At 31.8% G+C, this 21,901-nt stretch overlaps 1 protein-coding gene across 2 annotated transcripts in view; it reads left to right on the forward strand.

The window, feature by feature from the left end:
* LOC130452875 (uncharacterized) overlaps positions 1-21,901 on the forward strand; it is a 175,881-nt gene that overhangs the window by 96,672 nt on the left and 57,308 nt on the right. For both annotated transcript variants that reach the window (XM_056792363.1, XM_056792362.1), the window contains 2 exons: positions 18,259-18,387; positions 20,656-20,743. In XM_056792363.1, coding sequence (XP_056648341.1) covers positions 18,283-18,387; positions 20,656-20,743 — 193 coding nt within the window. In that variant the 5' untranslated portion in view covers positions 18,259-18,282. The remainder of the gene's footprint in view (positions 1-18,258; positions 18,388-20,655; positions 20,744-21,901) is intronic.

Consider the following 21,901-nt stretch of genomic DNA (forward strand, 5'->3'; position numbering starts at 1 on the left):
ACGCGTGCCCCTTGTACTTCTCAGGATTTCAAATATCGACAACGGTAGAATGACGAGTTTCTACTAACATCGAATAGCGATAATACGTTTTCTTCTTTCTTGATATAATGTAAGCGTAGATTACACAATTCACATCTTCTGCAAAAACCAAAAATACCGCTAATGGCGCTTTGCATCTATGGACAATATTTTCGAGACTTGACTCATGAATACATAAACTTTCATAAATGATTTTGTCTCAATTCCTACGTTTATTCTCTATACACGTTGCCATTTTGAATGAATAGTCCACATTATTGATGTCTTCTAGTGCTCGGTCTGACATTCTTTGAATGTAAGAAAGTACGATTTGTTCATCTGTATTAGTTATGTTCTGCTTTTCCATCCATCCAATGAACAAAGTTTTGATTTGTGGAGTATTAATCGTGATTCAGCTTTACTATACGAATAATTAACATCGGAACTCATTTTGAAGCGCAGCACAACCAAAAACCACCAAATCAGTATCAATATGATTTCAAGTTCTACAAAATAGTTTAAAGTATCCTTGAATAACCGGTCTTTGAAACACTGGATCTATTTTTAGCACAATTGAAAAAACATCAGTTGAAGAAATGACCTGCTTCAGAAATTTTCTGTTTTTATCAATTTATAAAATTTGTTTACGGTACACTTTTTACATAGTTTAATTATTTCAGTTGATATATTTCATACTCTTTTCAAACGATTTCTTGTACTCATTCATTAGAAAAATAAGTTATATAGAAATGACGTGCAAGGTTATAGCTAATCCTAATTAAGTTCTAAGTTTCATATAATAGACTTGTTGAATTTGGAAAGGCGTCTTCTCATCGATTCATTCACCCTCATAAATCTTTTCTGCTAACAAAATTCCAACTAAATCCTTCGAAAACTTGATTTTCAGCAGAAGAATTTCTCAAACGATTATTTTTAGCTCTACGAAATCACATTATAAATATAAGTAAGAACTTAATTGTATGTACGTAAAGAACATATAAATGGTTTTGTCATTGAAGAAATTTGCATCTCTTCTTTTACTTCGTTATGTATGAAGCATTCTCTCAGAAAACTATGAGAGTGATACAACTGGTATTTAAATTTATTATCCTTAAGGCCCGCGATTGCAATGTGTTACAGAAAGAAGAATCATGTTTTTTAGACCTTTTAGACTTCATTCGATTCCTCTACGAACGTTTATAAGTAATTTCAAGGGAAACGCGTGCCTAGAGAAGCGAGAGAGAAAGTCAGTTTCGCCATCTCTTAGCAGCAAGCGAAAATATTCTATTATTTTTGTCTAGAACGATATAATCTTCCACGCGCTTCGAGTCTAGACTAGAACCTTCCTTAACCATATGAAACGAGTGCGTCGGCGCGACGTGAGTCAGTTGAGTCGAGTAATCGAAACGGCTGGAGAAGGATTTCAATTGTACAACCGCATATTATATACTTATATAATTTAATGAATAAAATATTATAATAATTCAGTTCATTTTTTTTTATTTTCAATCTGGAGAACCTACGAATTCAAAATTTAATGTATGGTCCTCTGCAAAATTGTGTTTAACACCTATGGATTGGATAGAAATTTTGCACTCTTATAAAGGACCGATAAGAATACAGAATTCTCTAAACAACTACGATTATCCTTGCCAATCGGAAGAGAATAGCATTACAGAATTTTGTACCAAATGAATAAGAAATTTCGTTCATATGCCAAGGACCTATAACAACATATTAATTAAATACTTCCATCCATAATCAGGTTTACAAATTTTCTTCTGGAGATGCAGTTAAAACTTGGAACATATAGTTGGGTTGCTAATTCTCCACGACAATTTCTGGGGTTTGTGAAAGCCTTAAATACATGGACCTCCGTGGGATTCTCCGTGCCTAACTCTCCATTGAGAATTTGGTAAGTTTCTCTCCTTCAACGACGTGTGTTGCTGCCAGGTGGAAATGTTATAACCATATTATTTATCATATCTGAGAGGAAATCTTCCACCACACTAGTGCACTCCACGTTTTGGAAAAAGTCGGAAATCTGGAGAGGCAGTTGCTCAACTATTTCCAAACTTGATTTTTACTCTTTAGTTTATATTTAAACCTCAAACAAACCAAATACAGTTGAAATCATATAGTCTTTAAATCTGGATTTTCGATTATAGCACTCTACTACGAGTGTGATTGAAATATAAACTGCCACCTCTTAAGAAGCTTTCGAATGCTTTATTCGTAATAATCTCTCTGCTTGTCAAGTTACCATTTGCGCAAGAAGGATTTTACCTCCGACTTGCTTTAGAGCAGTCCGCCAAGTGCCTTTTTCAATGGGTCAAATAAATAATAGTCACATAGCGACAAATCGGTACTATAAAGAGGGTTAAGCTGGAATTTCTGGAACCATTGGCGATATTCAGTATAAAGAGAATGTTCCTTTGTTTCGAACCAATTCGTTCAATGTTTTCATTGTGAGACCAAGCTGTAAAGTTGAAGCATTGTTGGAATACTATAATACATCTTGACCGCTTTCCAATGGAGTTTCTGTACGGTAGATTCTCCGATATTTCTATCCGCTATGAGAATTACGGAACACGTTTAACATAAAATGATATGAAGGAGCTTTGGTGACAAAATAAATGGCACTTTATGTAGATATTGAGAACGCTTAGCATTGCGACGGAAATGATTTCCATAATACTCTTAAGCGAATTTTCAAATTTCCGGCAATTGAAAAACTGATTGTGTGTACTCTCGGATATTGAAACAATGTAAGCTCTTCTGCATTGTACTCACATTATTGGATCTAATGTTTATTAGTAATTAAATTGGATTTTTTTGGAACAGGTCGAATCGTATGGAGAAGCATTATTATACAAGATCAAAGTAAAAAATATTCTCGAGAAATATTATTTTAATGAAATAAATGACCCGTTCTATCAATTACCTGTGAAGTTATTTAAATGTAGAAAAGGGAGAAACTAGTTATATATTTAATTAACAGGGAAGCACCCTCGATATATTTCATATTTTCAGTGCACTCCCCATAGTAATTAATACAAAACATTCCGAATGCAGTTATTTATTTCACTTCAGGGACTTCGTCTTGGAGCTAGGTAATTTCCACACAAAGTTCAATTACAAATGTAGAATCATTTACGTAATCATGTTGATTAGGTAATTTGGGAACGAACGATTCCAATTAAGATGGTAAATAATAGTAATTAGCTCATATTTCATAATAAGATTTCATAAATACGCTCGGCATTCATACCAAATTAAGAAATGAAAAATAATGTTTACACCCACCATTCGGTAAATCCAACAAACTGTCAGTCCACATGGACTCATCACCTCCACTGTTTAATAATGAAAACATCGAATCATAAACCTTTCTTTGAAATATTCCTGCGATAAGCAGTGGCGTGGCTTGGTGACATTTGTTTAAATTATAAACTTCTTTAAATAAATAGAAACATGGCGTTCTTTAGACCATGAGCGAATGAAGTCAATAAAATTGTACAGTGTTGTGAGAATGAAGACAAGGCATAAATTTGATAATAAAGATTTATAAATACAAACACAGCAAGATACTTGCCGGCGGTGGTTTTAAACACAAAAAACTGTACAAACATTATGGCAATAACCGAATCATCAAGGATCGTTCGATGGCGACAAGATTATTTACGTCAGATAAAAGGCTACCGAAGTTTTTATAGACACATAATTTATATAAATGAAACATTGTTTGACATTCACGATGTATTAAATTTCGGGAAGGTTAAAAATTGCTGTTTGAACGGGCCATGTTCTAAAGGGAAAACTGTGCAGGTGATTATCATGAAGATATGACAGCAGGATTATTTGAAAAGTGGTTTAATGAACAGCTTTTACCTAACATTCCACCACAATCAGTAATAGTTATGGACAGCGCATCCTATCACTCGCGGCAATTCCTAAGATACCGAATAGTAGTAATAGCAAAGCTCAAATTTCCTGTCAGCGATCGTAAAAAAGGTCCAGAAAACAAAGAATTCCTTATTGTTATTAAATGCCTAAAGGAGATTTATTATATCGACAAGCTGTGCAAATTACAAGGTCATACTCTTCTCAAACTACCTTCAAACTATTGCATATTTAACCCTATAGACTTAATAAGCAGTCTCCGTAAAGTGAGTAAAGAGGGTGAAGAACTCGTAAAGAAAGTTTTGGCGGTAGACCACCAAGAGCTTTGGAAAAATTGTTTTGATCGAATGTTATCAAAGAACAAGATGATTATGTGGTACCACCCTGTTTACAACCCTTCATAAATCAATCAAATGATGACTCTAGCTCAGATTATTCTGACTACCATTATTATTTATAAAGATACTTTGGAATTATAATGTTTTTTATTGTTTTATTTGCAATTAATTTGTTTTGAAATTTCGTTTTTCAGAAAACAAACGAATTGGTTACAAAAAGAGCTTAGTTCACGTCTGTTTAAACCCTGTTTAAACCAAACGCCCTTACAGGCAGGTACATTTTACTCGTCCATTCAGTAGATTGTAAGCAATGGTTTTTATAATCTGCAAGAACTATACTTGAATATATTTGTTTCAAAAGAGATGAAACAGTTGATAGAAACCACTAAATGGTTGCTGATACTATGATTAAGTATATGGTGGTTTTTATTTCAGAACTTTCATTTAGAAATGATATAGTAGATGATACAACAAAGATATAGTAAAAATACAAAATCGATTTATTCAAATTTCTTTTTACCCATCTTACGATTGATAGAACAGTTACGATGTTGGGACGACTCAAAATTTATACAACAATCATTGATTAGTTACATTAAATGTAGTAAAACAACGCAAGTTACATTGAACTATGTAAAAGTTGGTAGCGCTATTAGTTGTGGATTTATAAGGAAGCGGAAAAGTCGACTTATTTAATTCATAGATTTCAGCATGTCCTTCAAGTTGTATTTTAGACTAAAAGACATCTTTGAGTAGTGGGCACTCCTCAAATTTGACATGAAGTGTGTGTTGCAATTCGATTGAGCTTAGCTCAATTTTATTTTATATTTAGAGCAATCGTACACATTGAAAGGCACTATGTTGAGTTTGAGAGGCATATAAATATGCTTTAAGAAGTGGAAGATAACATATTCTGATAAACCACACCAGAAAATCGTAATTCGATAGATTGTTGAGGAGTATCGACATCATATCCATGAACTCACATCTCATTATCAGTAATAATGTGTTTGATGAATGTACGGAGCTAAGATACATTGTTAAATATCATCTCTGCGACTTCTTTTACAAAATATTAAATAAGAGTATAGAATGTAAAAGCTTTATACTAGAAACCTCCACTTAAATATGCTGAGTCGTTCTGTATGAACTACCCCTCTAAAAAATATGTCAAATTACTCATTTGAGTTGATATTACACCCTTGAAGCTGGAGATTATATCAAATTTAATGATTTTTTATGTTCTGTGCATTGCATATATCGTAATATAGGAGTTTCAGTTTTTTTTTGTCATATCGTGTTTAATCAATACCCTGTTTTTTGATCGTTGTTGGAAATATATTTTGTTTGTTATTATGAAGTTTATTTTGTTAAGCAATTACGAAATCGAAGCTCTAGTGCATATTTATGAATATTGACAGGATTGATTATATAAAATATGCTGTAAAATTTCATTACACACAACATAGAAATATTAATGGAAATATCGAATACGTTCCAATTAATTTTATTTACTGCCGAATTTTCGAGGTCTGTCTCGAACACTTTTGATCATTTCAATTTCATTCCATACATTTACAACCCTTTTTGAAAAAAAAATCACTGCCAATATAGCAAAAATCTAATTAGATTTAGATAAAATAATCAAGACCGAAGATATATAGGAAATTAGAATCTACTGATTTGTTAATAATTGTACTGTGTGAAAAACTCATCAATTAGCTTTCAAAAAAAGCTAAGTATAGACAGAGATATGCTGAAAATGTATGTATGCATGAGGGAAAAGTGGAAATAACTCGTCATGGAGCATTTTTAGATTTAAAAGCGAACAAATCATTCCTATATTCATATGAATGAAGATAAGAGTGTACATAGCTATATCTCAAACCACTAATATTGATCAATTTTCATCGATTAGTTTTTTTAATCTATTGAAGTTTGTGGAGGATCAGAAGAAAGGGTAGATTTGGATAAATCGAGAAATATTCCAGCTCGATATCATATGTTACGTAAATGTTTGAGAATCTATAACTACGCGGGCTTCTCAAATGATAAGTGTTTCAATTTGGTGACTATAGGTATATAAAACTAGAATTTCAGTCACCTATATTGGGATCATAATACTTTTTATATTTAAAACCTTTGTATGGGCAACTTAGCTTTGATGGTATAGTAAAATAATAAGCATGGAAGATCTGTATAATAATTATAAATACATTAATCGATCCCTGCTTCATCTGTTTACTGGGAAATTTTGGATACAATTATGCAGATTTTGTTTTTGCGCATACAGGGTGCGTTGTGTGTTGAAAGATTCATTCATCGACGATTTGATCGACACATTTTTCAAGTTGTATAATTGATTGATATAATATAATGGATAATACATTTCCATTATGCAGCAAGACTGATTTGAGGTTAGTTGATGAAGCAATAAATAATTGCCATTCTGATTAATCATATTCTATTACAAAAAATTTCGTGATCCCACGAATATCATTATCAATATATTACAACAAACCCAACTGCCTTCTTTAGTGAAATACGGATTAAATTATCTCACTTGATATACAAGGAAAATGAGACTAAAAAAAATATTTTATCACCCAATATAAAAGATTTTTTTAGACTTGAACCTAGTAATTAGGCTGCATGTTTCGAAACAACTGAAAAATGTCTACTGGATTCGTTCTGAGGATTCTGATTCCTCTACATCACTCAGGACATCATATAAACTAGTGGATAAGATATTTTCTTCTTATTTGTCGTCTACTGAACAGAAATAGCAGTCGCTTTTGAGATTTTTCTGTTTACGCCGTAAATTCCAAAACGAAATGCAGTTTTCTCACCCTCAAACCACAAGCGCAGATCTTCCTCACATTTTCTGCACACTTTATGAGGAGTCCATGCTTTGTTTTAATCACCAAGTATTGATTTATTTGAAATAAGCAAAATAAAACTTTTTCACAAAAACTCTTATATTTCCTTGTTGACTTTTCACTGTAGAAATTACACAGAAGCTGTCGAAGAAATTACACACAAACTCTATGAGCCATAACACATATTTTGATTGTTTAATTGACATTTTTTTCCTTTTGATATTGCAACGTTAACGATAGGAATTGTTTAAACATCCATCTAATCAATCAGACGTACTTTTTTTCAAATTTGTTGCTAATCTTGATCAAGATACTCGCCAAGACGCCAGCTCCATCATCAGACCTTAGTTACCATATCAAAGTACTCGACAAAACGAGCCCGAACTCGATGAGGTTGCGACGTTCAATCACGGGGCTCCTATGACCACTTTCCAGCTTCATCATAATATCTGCTCTTTGCTATAATAATATTGGTTAGAAAAATATCTGCTTTGAAAGGGACCCGATTCGAGTCGATGAAAGCGGTAACACAAAAAAACGTCCCGTCCTTACCAAAGAAGACTTCCAGCACTGCTTCGATCAATGGAAAAAACTTATGGAAAGATGTGTGGCGAAGGGATAGGAGTATATTGATGGGGAGTATTCAGGAGAGTTCGAATTTTTATAATAAAACCTTTTTTCGTAACCAGTTTCGTTATTTAATATCCAGAGCCCGTATGTAAAATCTTTAATCATATTTAGTCTTATTTTTATTTCCACGGAATATTTCTGTAAATAATTTTTGCGGGCTGAATATACAATAAGGTAAAAGTATGGCTAGGAAAATACGAACCTTTCCATCAAATTACATTTTTCCTTCCGTATTTACCAAAGTTTACGTGTCCTAAATATAAACTCACTGCTTTCATTTCAGAAGAGACCACGTACTAAGGTGCCGGTATTTTATTTTTTGTTGTAGTTCGGAGGAATTTCTTCTTTGGGAAATGTTATCAAAGGGAAAATATATTGGCAGGATTTGTTATACGGCACGACCTGTATCAAGTCCTTTATTCGAGAACATTGAGCTCGCTTCGAGAATATATGTATGAAGCGTTCTAGCATCCATTTTTTGTCTTTCGCCAGCAGATTGTTAAAGACCAGTTCAAGTGAGTACACCGTAAAGAAAATAACCAGTCATTAACTCTAGCTCTTTCTTTTGAACTGAACTTCATGTCATAAATATTACTTATTGTGTCAATAAAAGTTTTAGACAGAAAAGGTCACATTCTTCTAAGTTTTTTACATTTTGCATGTACCATATTTTGCTGAATTATGAAGGTTATATAATCGTCAACCGAGATGCAATTCTTCACAATACAGGGTGTTCCGGGACTTCATTGTGAATAGATAAAATTTCTCATACGATGCCTCATCTCTGAGTTATAGGCATTTAAAGTTACGAAATCAGAGCTTATATTTAAGTATATTTTCTAAATTATACATTTGAACATTAGGAATTTTTAATGGATGATTACGTATATCCATGTAGTTTGTTGGACGGAAAAAATCTATTCCCCTATCTGAAAGACAGGGGCGGCTCGTGCCTAATGGTTAACAGTCCGTAACTTTTACAGGGATCTAAACAATGAATTTTTCAAACGATTTTTTAGCACAAACTTTAACTCGATAAAATTTATGGTTTAGGAGATTTGTAGGCTTGTAGATCGTTATACATGCCAAGGAAACCGTTCGCCATAACGAGATATTCTGAAAAAATTATCATAAATTGTAATTATTCATTGAAAATACTTACAGACGGAATTAAAACACGATCAAACATTCCTAATTGAACAACTTATCAACACGGAGGATAATTTACATTTATGGGCAGATGAAAATCCTCACGATACAATGCCAAACAAAGAATCAACATCAATTTTGTGTTAATGTGTGGGCAGGAATAGTAGATACTAATTTATTAGGTCCATATTTTTTTAATAATAACCTGAATGGTTATTATCTAAATAACATTTTTATATTAAATAACATCGAGAAACTCAATTTTCAAGGCTACCAAGTTTTCCTGAATAAATACAATTGATTCAGTTTTTTAAGGATATCTTAAAAACTTCGTATATGCAAGTCTGGTGAAAACAAAGAACTGAATGATCGATACAACTTTATTTTCACTCTATGACTCCATAAGGCAGAATCTTGGAATGCTTTTCTAAATTCAAAGAAATAGCCTCCAAATGTAGTTGAGATATGGATTTTTGTGAAGAAAAAGTCATTTTCCAGTTTTTCCGGATTTCCCATAAATGTTTTAATCCAATGCTAATTTTGAGAACACCAGCTCAAAGCAGGGGCCATTTTATATGCTTAAACAGCGTATTCACAACGCGCTACAAGGCTCAAAAAATGTTTTCCGGAAAATTGGAAGTACCCATATTTCTTCAAGTTGGATATTGAATGATATCTCAAATCGATAACATTGTTTTGCTGCGTAAATCTATTTAGAATGGGCCTTATTTATTCTCTAAGTCTATATACTCGTAGAAGTCGAAGATAGAAATTTCACCTCTTTGTAATTGATTTCTTTGGCATATTTCTATCCCGTTGTAAAAAAGCAGAACGTTTCTCATTGAACAGGATCACGTTCATTTTGATTTGTTTCCATAATCACATAGAAAAATGTCTCATTTTTCATTTAAATGTTCGTCGATAGTAAACACATAAATTGTAAGCTCCGTAGAAGTTTTTATAAAGCTAGAGGCGTCACAGTTGCGATAAAATATCCAATCAGGCTTAACAAAATGGTATCTCATTACAAAAGTAATTTGGATGGAAATAATAAAAGCAGTAGCAGGGTCATATCAAGTGGAAATTACAAAAAAAAGATTGAATATATGTTACTTTAATTAGACGAGTACTTTGATCAATTAATTAAATTAATAAACATTTTTGTAATGGGCCAAAGAGAATAAAAACGCTGGAATGTCCATTAAGAACAGAATAGGAAGAGTCGTAGTTTTAGAAGAGTGGAGTTTATTATTTTGAATTGTTAACAATAAGATGTTATAAATAACTCCCTGACAAATAATTTATTGCAGTCTTCCTTACCATTCTTATTGTATAAATTATTAAAACGTTGACTGACATAACCTTCAATTCACCACTCTATTGTCTTGATTTTTTTTATTGTTAACCCATGTTCCAGCCTCTTTCACCTTCATTATATGTCTCTTTTGAATTATAAGATTATTATCAAACTTAACCTAGCCTAATCTAGCCTAACCTAACCTAACCTAACCTAATCCTATATCCTAAACCTATATATATATATATATATATATATATATATATATATATATATAACATCAATTATAGGATTATTTTTAAACGGTAGATTAACAAAATCTCGGTATGATACGATAATGTTGAAATTTAATTTTAGAAATCTCGGCGGTAACAAGAAATGTGGTGAAAGAAATTTTTGGAAGCGAAATCTTTAAACGAGTTTATACATGTCTCATAAATTGGTAGTATCATGAGAATTTACTGCTATTATTTTTTATCCAACACCAGCTGATTAATTTCGCAGCGGCTTTGCAGATATATTACGGGAGCAAAATGTGTGTAGAGGTTTTTACGCCGAGGTTTTTTGTGAGCGTGAAACAGCTTCATCCTCTGTTAATGACCTAAGTTCGTTGTTCGTTTTCTAACGTATTGTTATTGGTGTTTCAAAGGAGAACTTTTATTGCTATAAGTTTTTAGATTTCTTTTTGTACTTCCGACTTTTATCCTTCTGAATCATTTGTTCGAGCTTATACTCATTTATTTTCTGAGCCGGTTGTTACAACAAAAATGTTTAATGCATATAACAGCCCCACGTAAAATGTTAAAACGAAAGAAATATTATTGTTACTTCAAACTACAGTCATAGACTTAAGAACTTATAAGTAATTATGTTGCAGAAGAAGATGGATTTTTATGAGCATGTTAAACAGTTCTAGTAATGCAATATACAAAAACTTTTTGTGTAGGTGAAGAATTCAAGAATGCGAAAGCCTTGTCTTTTGTGAAGATAAAATTTTGATTGAATGTACATCGTCTAATGTACTCTCATAGCGTTTTCACTCTTTTTTCAAACTTTTTTTCTTCAAATATCCCAATAGAAGAATGTGCGAAAGAAAAATTTTTAAAATTTGACTCTATTAAAAATCCAATAGAGATTATCCAGAGTCTTCTCTGCATCATTTATGTATCCGGCATCGGATAAATAATATACTGTGTGATACTTATATTACTTATATTACTTATTATAAATAGAATATAAAAATCTCATTTTTAATATAATCTAAAACCAGATTATCGTTGATTGGGGTTCATAATGTATCTTCATATCGTACTATTTTTGCTTGATCTTTTATTCCTTTTCGTTTGTCATATCTGCTTCTTTGAAGCTTTCATTCCTGGTCTCACTTTATAATTTCACCTGCTCTTTTGACTTTGAACGTTATTTTTGATATTCTGCCTATTCCATTGATTTATAAGGGCTAATTGATTTTGATTCAATGTCTATTTCTGACAGCCGTATAGCGTACCTAGTAGTTCTCACTAATTTCATTTTTATGTTTTTTGGTATGACAGAATGATGCTTCCATTGCATTAAATAATTCACTCGGTTTTTCTTTACACCATAATATACCATAACTTTCTATTATTGTACTTAGATTTGTTTAATTTATTCCTGTATTTGAATATATATTATATCCTCTATATTTTCTTGACATTATCATACGTATTTGGATTCTATATTGAATATTTAAATTTGGTTATTGCCTCCTTTCATTGTTTCATCTATCACGAATAAGAAAAGTAGTAAGCTCAGTACACAACCTTGTTTCACAATTGTCTTTGCAGTAAATTCCCTCAGCTTTTCGTTATTTGCTAGTACCACAATGTTTTATTCTTGGAGAATATCTTTTGACTCAGCTTCCATGGATGCATGGGTTTCAATCCTCTGGTATTTCATCATTTCAGCAGTTATGGCCACTATCTAATCACTGAAGTATCTTTTAAGAGTACTGCTGTTTCATTTAACGTCCTAAGTGCTTTTTTACATTGAATCGCATTTATTTTATATTGCTGGTATTTCTTTTCATATTTTCATGAATATCTGGGTTGTTGTTTAACTCATCCCACGATGAGTTAAAACTATCTGTATATGGCAAAAAACTTATAGTAAAATCATGAAAATTGCTACGTTTTTAACTAAAAGATGGCCGATTTCCGCTTCTACCGGGAGTCGACTGTAGCTGTGTTATTTTAAATGGAACACCCTTTATATTGATTATTGAAATCTACGTAAAATTTTAGTATACTTTTGTCTAAAAGCTTTTTCGAAGAATACATACTTTTTGAGTTATTAATTTTCTTGTAAAAAATTTGACCGTTGCAGAGCCTTATAAATTATTTTCTTACGAGAATACCCTTGAAGAGTAATACTCTTTTATTTTTTAGTGCTTGTATCAACGGGTCAAAATGAAATTTACTTCCATCTCTAAAAATTTACTGAAAAAAAATTAATATCTAGATAACGGTTTAGCTATAGGACAGTACACATGAATTTCTCTTATTTCTTACCCCTGAATGCATTAAAATAGAAAAAACCGCGTAGTTCTATTTAAAAAAATAAAGAAATTTAATATTTATGGAGTTAAACTTTTAACACTTTTTAAACACGCCCTGTATAAAATGAAGAATTTTTCAACATAGATTCAAATATGTCTAGCGTTGCTAAAAGCAACCGAATAGAAACCATTTTCATATCTTCAAAGGGTATCCTCGTATAAAAATATTTTATAATGGTATGCAACAATCAATCAAAAAAATTAATAACTCAAAAAGTATGTATTTCTCGAAAAAAGTTTTAAGACAAAAATATACTATAATTTTACATCTTTGAAAATATTTCGTATCGGAAAACCCAAACGAAGAAATTTTCACTATTTTACTCTAAGTTTTTGCCATGTACAGATAGTTTTAACTCGACGTGGGACACCCTGTATATTGTGTGTAAAATTCAACTTCGGAACAATGAGTTAATTTACATTTTATCTCCCTTCTTATATTGCTTAATAAGACTGTTTCCGATTTTTATATGATGCTAAATAAAAAAATTGATCTTTCTTACTGACAATACAAATGATTGTTATCTCCGGGATATTATATCTCATTAAGAAGTAATCAGTGTACCTTATAAGGGACGTTCTTCATGCTGAAATCATCAGATTACTAATTGGTTAGTTCTTGTCGTTCACCGCGTGTGAAGTGAGATTTTGCAACAAACCACAATCCTGTTAATTCACATTTATAATCAAATTACCGAAATTTATCTAACACAGACATTTCTCTATAAGCGTCTAACATGATTTTCGAATCCTTTCCATGTTACTTCAGTTGAGAAAAATGTAAGAATAACATATGAAAAGGTCACTATAGAAACGCTGCTTTTATACAGAGTGAGTTTTATTTATGGAACGCCTCAATTATCTCGGAAACGGATGGTACGATTTTTATAAATTTTTGTTATTTACATTGTTATCACATCTTTTTTTTTCGGAAAAATAGTGAACTTTGTTATCATAAGACCCTTGCGCACAAAAGCCGTTTCCGAGATAATTGAGGCGTTCCATACATAAAATTCACTCTGTATAAATAATTATATTCTATTTCTGTTTTCTGTTAGAAAATGTGGCAATAAAACTATTCTGAAAAATTGTCTGTCTCAAAAAAATAGTGCGTTATGGATGTTAAATGTAATAAACTACTTTCCTAAGTAATAAAACTACACTACATTTTGTCTTTTAGTGAATGTCGTTCATTCGATTAAAAAAAAATTAAATTGAACATACATTTATAGTTAAACGAAAATAGATTTGGTCACAAAGTGAATAAAAGTTAAAAATTACAAACGAACTCGATGATACGTTTCCTCTAAATTGCAACTTTCTTTGTTTTCTTCAATAAGAATCAATTGTCAGTACCTATAAGTTGTTTTGAATTAGAAATTATATTCAAATATGCAATTACAGCCATTTGTTATGAAAATTATATAATTATTTACTAATCATTCCGTATTAATTATTCTGGTTGGATACAATTTATCTCTCTTACCTGTTAAAAATTTGATAACCTTTCTATAACCTGCTGTTTTAAGTAACCCCATAAAAGCAGGTCAAGGGGAGTCAATTCAGCAGACTAACGAGGCCAAAAAATATCTGATTACCTGTGAATCACCTTTCCATCAACTGTTGGATGCCTAATGTTTCTATCCGGAAGTCTAAGATTAAAAATATTTGCGGCCTCTCTATTTGTTTTGTAATTGTCTCCAACTATTAACACAAGTTCTATTTTTTCTTTACGATTTAATAAATTTGCCATTTTTATTGTAATGTTTAAACTACAACTGACAACTGACATTCACTGTCACATACTTCATGTCAGGGCATCCTAGATTGCGTTGAATTTTATCCTGCCGGAATAATTAATACGTAATGATCAGTAAATAATCACAAAACCTGAAGTTTCATAATAAATGGCTGTTATTGCATATTTAAATATAACTTTCAATTCAAATCAACTTTATAACATTTTTCTGAATTGTAAAAAATAAAGATACCTTACTCTTGCACAAAATTCAAATTTTTTGACAAACCTCGTATACTACTTTAAAAAATTGATATCTGTTGGTTGCATTTTAATTTTTGGACCAAGCATAATTTTTATTCATAAAACCACTAATAAAAAAGTAAGTTTTCTATATGGTTCCAACTTAAGTAGACACACTACTGTATATCTTACTTTTCATTGTACATACTACTTCTGCCTAATATGAGGTTCGTGGGATTATTGATGTTTTCCAATATCTGTATATCTTAAAAAATGAACCAGTATTAGTCTTATGTCGGAATTTATACCTTTTCTTGATAGAACAGCACATTGAGTATGTTGTGAATCAAGCAGTTAACCTTCGATTTCTTAAGACGATAACTTGGTTATCCAAACATGCGTCAGGTATTGTTATCCTGAGTATTGGTGTAGTAGCAGCAGTAAACGGTGTGGTCGTTTAAATATTAACAACGATTCCATAAATTCAAATTTAGTAATCGATTTTTTTTCTAATGCAATGATGAATTTCCGAATATTTTTATTTTGTTCAAAATAGCATATCCTTAAAAAGCTCCAGCTGTCAGTTGCTCTAAAATTTTGACAGATATATCTTATCAATAAACTTTTTGGATTGATGAATGAAAAAAAGTGGATTATAAACGAACAATATTTGATTCAATCATCTATAGATAATTATTTAGCCTGGAACCTGCTCTTCCGAATGCGATGTCTACCATATTTGTAGACAAACCAGTCTAGCCGTCGCCTTCATTTGTATGGGGACTGTTTTTTTAATTTGCCCTAAAAATGACGAAACGGATGTGAAATTTCACAGGAAACTAGAAAAAGCTGCAAATGAAACTTATAATTTATTCATACGAATTTATGGCAATGAATGTTTTTGGCGTCCATTTTCAAGATAGCCGAAAAGATGATTCACATTCTGGTCGCCCTTCCACGTCACAAATGAATAAAAATATCGAAAAAATCTTATTTGATCTGACGATCGGCGATTGCTGAATCTATAGGAAATGACAATGTGTGCGGAAAATTTTACATGAAATTATTAGCATCTGAAAAATGTGTGCTAAACAGGAGCCTCATTCCGCATTGTCTAAAGGTTTATAATCAAATGAAACATCACATGGCTAGACCACCCACCATATTTGCCGGATCTTGTATCATGAGATTTTTACTTCTTTCCTAATGTCAAATCAGCATTGATAGGAACAAGATTTGAATCTGTTCAAAGTATGGAAGAAAAAGCAGAAGATTCGCAAGGGTAGAGGGATGATAGGACAGATAAGGTGATATCAAAATAAAATATTTCATAATAGATATTATTTAATAGCCACACCTCATATAACATAGATCAATTAAAAAATGTTAAATGCATAGTTTGTACAAAAGTGGAACCAAATTGACTAATGGACGTAAGTAGAGCACGTATTTTTGTATAACATCAAAAACATTGAAACTACAGAAGTTATCTCGAAGATGTCTTTTTAAAAATACCAGCCAATTCGATTTACGTCAATAATATGAAGTTGAACATTGCATGTTTGCTTCATTAGTTTTGTAGAAAATGTTCTCGAAAATTTTTGTTCGTGATCTCCGTTTAAATTCTAGACTAATGAGAATGACAACGACGAATAATTCATTTGCTAAAACTAAGAATCCCTTGAATTTAAATATACGGCTGCAAGTATGTTACACAATATTCTGTGCGCCCCCTGTAAATATGTCAATGACTATTCGAGATTGTTGTTTTTCGTCGGTCAATTCCCAGTTATCTTAGATATATTTTGAGATCTCCGCCTCTCTCCTAACTCACTATTTGTTAAAAATTTGTTGATGTCTACTTATATATTTGTATTAGTCCGGTCAATAAAGACATTTAAAATAACAAAAATTTCCGAAATGTTAAATATTGGTTGAGAGCAAGGGTTTACCATTACAAATTAAGTTTCAAAAATTCCTATCGATCCTATGTGTGCTACAAAAGTTATTCGCGGCCAATGGTCCAAATTTGAGGTTTTTGGAATTTTTTCGAAAACGGTGTTTCAACAAAAAAAAAATTAGACCAAAGTTGTAGATGTTAAAATTATCTACAAAATAGTTCGTATAATTTTTTTCTAAGAGTTACCATTTCTGAGATATCGCAATTCTAAGAGTCACATTATATATGACATGTACACATTTCCACGCCACCTATGAGATAGTGTACGTAGTAAGCCTACTCAACTAACTGTTATGACAATGTTAAGGAACAATTTGAGGGAACAATACCCGTCTAGATATTACCTTAATATTAATATTGCTATTGATTTGATTTCTTCGGATATTTTAATCAGATTCATACTCTGGAAAGTCTACTTCAACAGTAATATCTTCTTCGATTTCTTCTTCTTCCTCTTGCTCTTTCTGGATGATAATAAATTGTTCAAATTTGGCTGAGTCATTGGTCTCTTCATTGAAATCACAGGAATATTTCTCCATTGTACTCAACTGACCTTGGCAATTGGTTCATGCTGAAAAAAACAGTAACCCGACTTTTTCACAGCACTTTTGGTACTAAAACCTATTTGAAATTGCAAAAAATATTGAGGACTTTTTCTGGAGCGGGTGGGAATAAAGTTTCAATCGGTTACAGAGTATTATCTATCAATAACCAACCCCAATCTTCTGGGTTCAGTTGATTGATTAGCCATATTTGAACTTGATACTATACTCGATGCAACTGTTGAATAGCAAAACATGATAGTTGCAGTTATTTCTTGTTTCGCCCATTTTTTACAAAAGCTAACTATCCGTATTTATAAATGCTAGTAATTTTTTTTGAGCTCTATAAACCGTAAGAAGAAAGCGAATTCCTTCCTCAATTATTATTTGAGATGTATAGTCACATCCTTTTTTTTTCGAATAAATTTAATATTGATGTTTTGCAGCCGGTTATCACATGCTAAAATAAAATATAGCTTTGGCATTTGGGGATAATCAGATGAACTTTTTGAAGAATATTTTTCTGTTCGAGTGACTTTTAGAATCGCGATATCTCAGGAATGGTAACTCTTAGGAAATAAATATTTTTTTTAGAAAATTTTGAAATCTATAGCTTTAGTTTGAGATTATTTTTCGATAAAAAATCAACAAAAACGTCAAATTTTGACTGTGACTCCGATTATTTTTTGTAGCACACATAGGATCGGGATGGGGATTTTCAAAACTTTATTTATAATGGTAAACCCCAGTTCTCCACTAATATTTAGCTTTCCGGAAATTTCTATTATTTGAATACTATTCTTATGTCGTAATTGACTGGACTATATGTCCAGATAAATACCTATAAAAAGAAAATTGAGGACTACAGACTTGCAGATCATTCAAAAATATTTGGTTGAAATATATGCAACGTCTTGATTGTAAATTTTCGTACTGTTGTTACTTTAGGAAATATTTGATTACAGATTTTCGGAATGTTGTAGTCAAAAATGAAGTCTTCGCTAATCTACAAAAATGGGCATTTCATAAATGTGGGATGCTGTAGATTACTTAATCCTAGACATGCTGCTATTACGGCCGCAATTTATACATTGGTGAGTGTAATTTATACAATGATTGTATATTTATTTCGGAGATAGTTTGAAAATCCCTTTTATGTGGAATAAATTTTTTTATACTAGGAAATTGAAAACGCTGGGTCATTTCAATTAAAAAATATTATAACCGACGTCTTGCTAGATAATAAAAGTTTCAAATATTTATTTTAGGCATTTGAAAGTCTCAAAAGATCCAATTTAATTGAAAAAAATATATATACTACCAAACTTGATATGTACTTGACTGTAGAGAAAAAAATAAAATTTTACTTGAGAAAACATCTCAAAAAATCTTCTGAACTCACACCTATTCTAAGCCCGATACGTGCTAGCCATTTTAATTAAAAATAAAACGTTAGTTATTATACAAGGTGAAGAATTTGATTTATGTAGAAACTAACTTTAGAATCTGGTCCAGAACTTATTTGGATTTGCATTCCGTTTAGAAATACCTATAAAATTGATTCATCTATTACTATCCGATCTTACTATTGATCTTTTTCGAAGTTTTTTGTCTAAAAAAAACTAATTATTATACATTGATATCAGATTTATAATTTTTTATACTTCTATGTATACTGTCGACGACTCTGAATACGAAAAATTATTTTTCGCGAAGATTTCCATCATTAAAATATCAACTGAATTTTTCTCGAGTAAGTTTCTCGGTAATGAAGCTCATTATACAAATCTTAGCTTGAAAAGATTTAGGATAACTTCTTTAGACATCCTATAACACCAACTTCAAAGTTTTTGGTACAATGAAGACATCAAAATTGAAATAATTATTTTAATTAGTGCAACTCACTATAGGAGAACGGTCCCAAAAGTATCTCCATACACTTTTTCCACCGATATCACCTCTCCATTGTTGGAAAATCTTTGACCATTAAGCCTTTTTTTCAAGTTTGGGAACAGAAAATAATCTGATAGGGATAAATCTGGTGAATATGGTGCATGATGTGAAGATTCAAACTTTAATTCATTAATTTTGGTGTGCTAATGTATTGTCTTGATAGAACAACACTTTCTTCTGAGCCAAAGCAGCTGTTTTTGCTTGATTTCTTCACTAAAACGAATTCAAATAATACTCACCGTCACTCACTCACAGTCGATGAAAATTATCCCACGCGAATCCCAAAAAACCGACGCCATGACCTTGCTTGCAGATAGAACGATCTTTGCTTTCTTTGGAGCTCTTCCTCCATTTTTAATCCATTGTTTCGATTGTTGTTATCTTTAGGGTGTGAATTCCAGTCTGTCAACAGATCTAAAGTAATCTTCAATATCTGACAGAAACAAGGCAAACAGCAAGGAACTTAATGATTCTCTCTCTAGGACTCCTTCAATTATATCAAACTGAAGCGACCATTATATTTTTCTTATTATTTCACAATTGTTCATATAATGACTATTTTCCATATTCAAATATCGAAAAGACGTATAAAAAATTGTTCAAATGAGGAAGGTCAGAATTTATTCCTGGCTACATGCCAAAATGAAGCTTGAATCGCAATATCCTGATAGAATTTGAAATGAGGTGACTTCTCAAGACATATCTTTAATCCTAGTTTGCAATTACAAGGAGGAAAGTTTCTCTAGATAGTAATTATCGATTTTCACATTTTATAGTGGTGTGAAGTATAATAAGATATTTATAGTTCGATTGATCCAACAAGTAGTGAAGCCAAATTTTTGTTAAGAGAATTTAATTGTTCCTAGAAGTCTTAAATATTTTAAAACGGATGAAATTTCTTCTAAAACATGCTGAGTCAAGATTTCTACTGTTTCCAGTGAGGATGCTGTACCTGTTGGTTCCATTTGTAATAATAAACGTTTTTGAAGATGCTCTAACAGGCCTTTCGCTGATAAAGCTACAACGAAGCGCAAGTCTTGGTAAGCCTCGTCGTAACCAACATCAACGCATGATTAGGTATGGCCACTGCTAAATTTGTGGTAATGGATTCCTCTTGTTTAGTCTTTTTGATGGATGATTGACTTAAAACCAACCCCTCGATAACAAATCGTCAATGGGATCTCAAAAGCGAGTTCTGATGCTGTATACACTTGAGGTCTGAAGGAAGGCATTCGAAGTAGACGTAAATCGGAACTTTTAACGGACTTTATGATCCAAAAATGCGACGTTCCAAAAGTTCACATTGTATATCTTAGACTTCTTCAATGTTTGATTGAATCTTTTATTATTATTCTCAGAACTTCAATAGTTAGAGTTGAGTAATCATATTGAGAACTTATCTGTTTCAGAACATCTCAATCCTTGTTGTTCTTCTGTACAGCTGGAGAATAAGCGTCAATGTTAAAAAGTATGTAACGTTAGAAGATGTTTATTATGGTAAGTGGCTCTCTTCACAATAATACAAGTATTTTTCATCCATTATTGTTTTAAACTTATTTCAAAAATTATTTCTCTCTTTTTAGTTTTATATGCTATAAAAACGTAGTTTTTGGTTTTTTTACCACCCTCGTATAATACCTACATCTCATCGAAACTCGTATTGAGGAGTAACGGTGAAATTAGTAAGATTGTCGAAGTGCTTGATTTTCAACACGGAGATCGAATGTTCGAATCTCTATCTCTATCGAACGGAATTTCTATCAAATATAAGTCGTTGTATCTTAGTCCAAAGGATAGTTAAAGAGCAAACAAGCTCACAAACAAACAAACCCACATCCAGGTGAAGCTCATATATTTGTTGGAGACCAAAAATGATATTTAATAATTGTTAATAAAGAACTTTTATATAGTACAGCATTTCCTACGATGTTCACCACAAGTGGTGGTTGCTATGTATCTTAATAGGCTTGGGAAATACGTGCACAAGATCCATTCACCTTCTACATAAAGTTCTTTCAACGTTTATCAATTTTTAAGTCTGACTAAGATTGCCCTTCACGCTTTTTTTTTAAATTGTTGTTCTGTTCAAATTGACTTGACTTTTCGCATTCAATTTTTCAATATTTTCCCCTTCTCAATTTTGCAATCATAAAATTCCAAATTGTAGCACTCATAATCTTTTTTGTGGTTCCTTCTGTTAATATCTGTTATGGCCTTTGCTTTTTTTAGCACGGGTTCTCCTTTCTGATGCCACTTAATGGAATCTCTTTTGGATGTAAGATCATAATGTAACGTTTTTCTTATTACTTACACTCTTCGTAGTCGTTTTTATTTAAAACTAAACTAAACTGCGTTTACACAAACCATTTATATACCTAAATAAAATTCTACAAAGTTCTAGAACGAAAGAAACAAAAGAAATAATAAATAGACTTTCCTAGGAATTATTTGGAAAGGAAACATCATTTATATAAACCAGATGGAAGGCGCCACGCGAATTCGTCAAATTTCAAAACTTCATTGTAGCCGGACAGGGCCGGCGTAAGAAACTACTTTGCGAGCTTGTTCATAACATTACCCCCTCCTTAGATGGAAGTTTCTCCTGGATCTCATGAATAGCCGCGACTGTATGTTTAAGTCGGCAACTTGATCCAT

Source organism: Diorhabda sublineata, chromosome 2, assembly GCF_026230105.1.
Source record: "Diorhabda sublineata isolate icDioSubl1.1 chromosome 2, icDioSubl1.1, whole genome shotgun sequence".
NCBI classification, from domain to species: Eukaryota; Metazoa; Arthropoda; class Insecta; order Coleoptera; family Chrysomelidae; genus Diorhabda; species Diorhabda sublineata.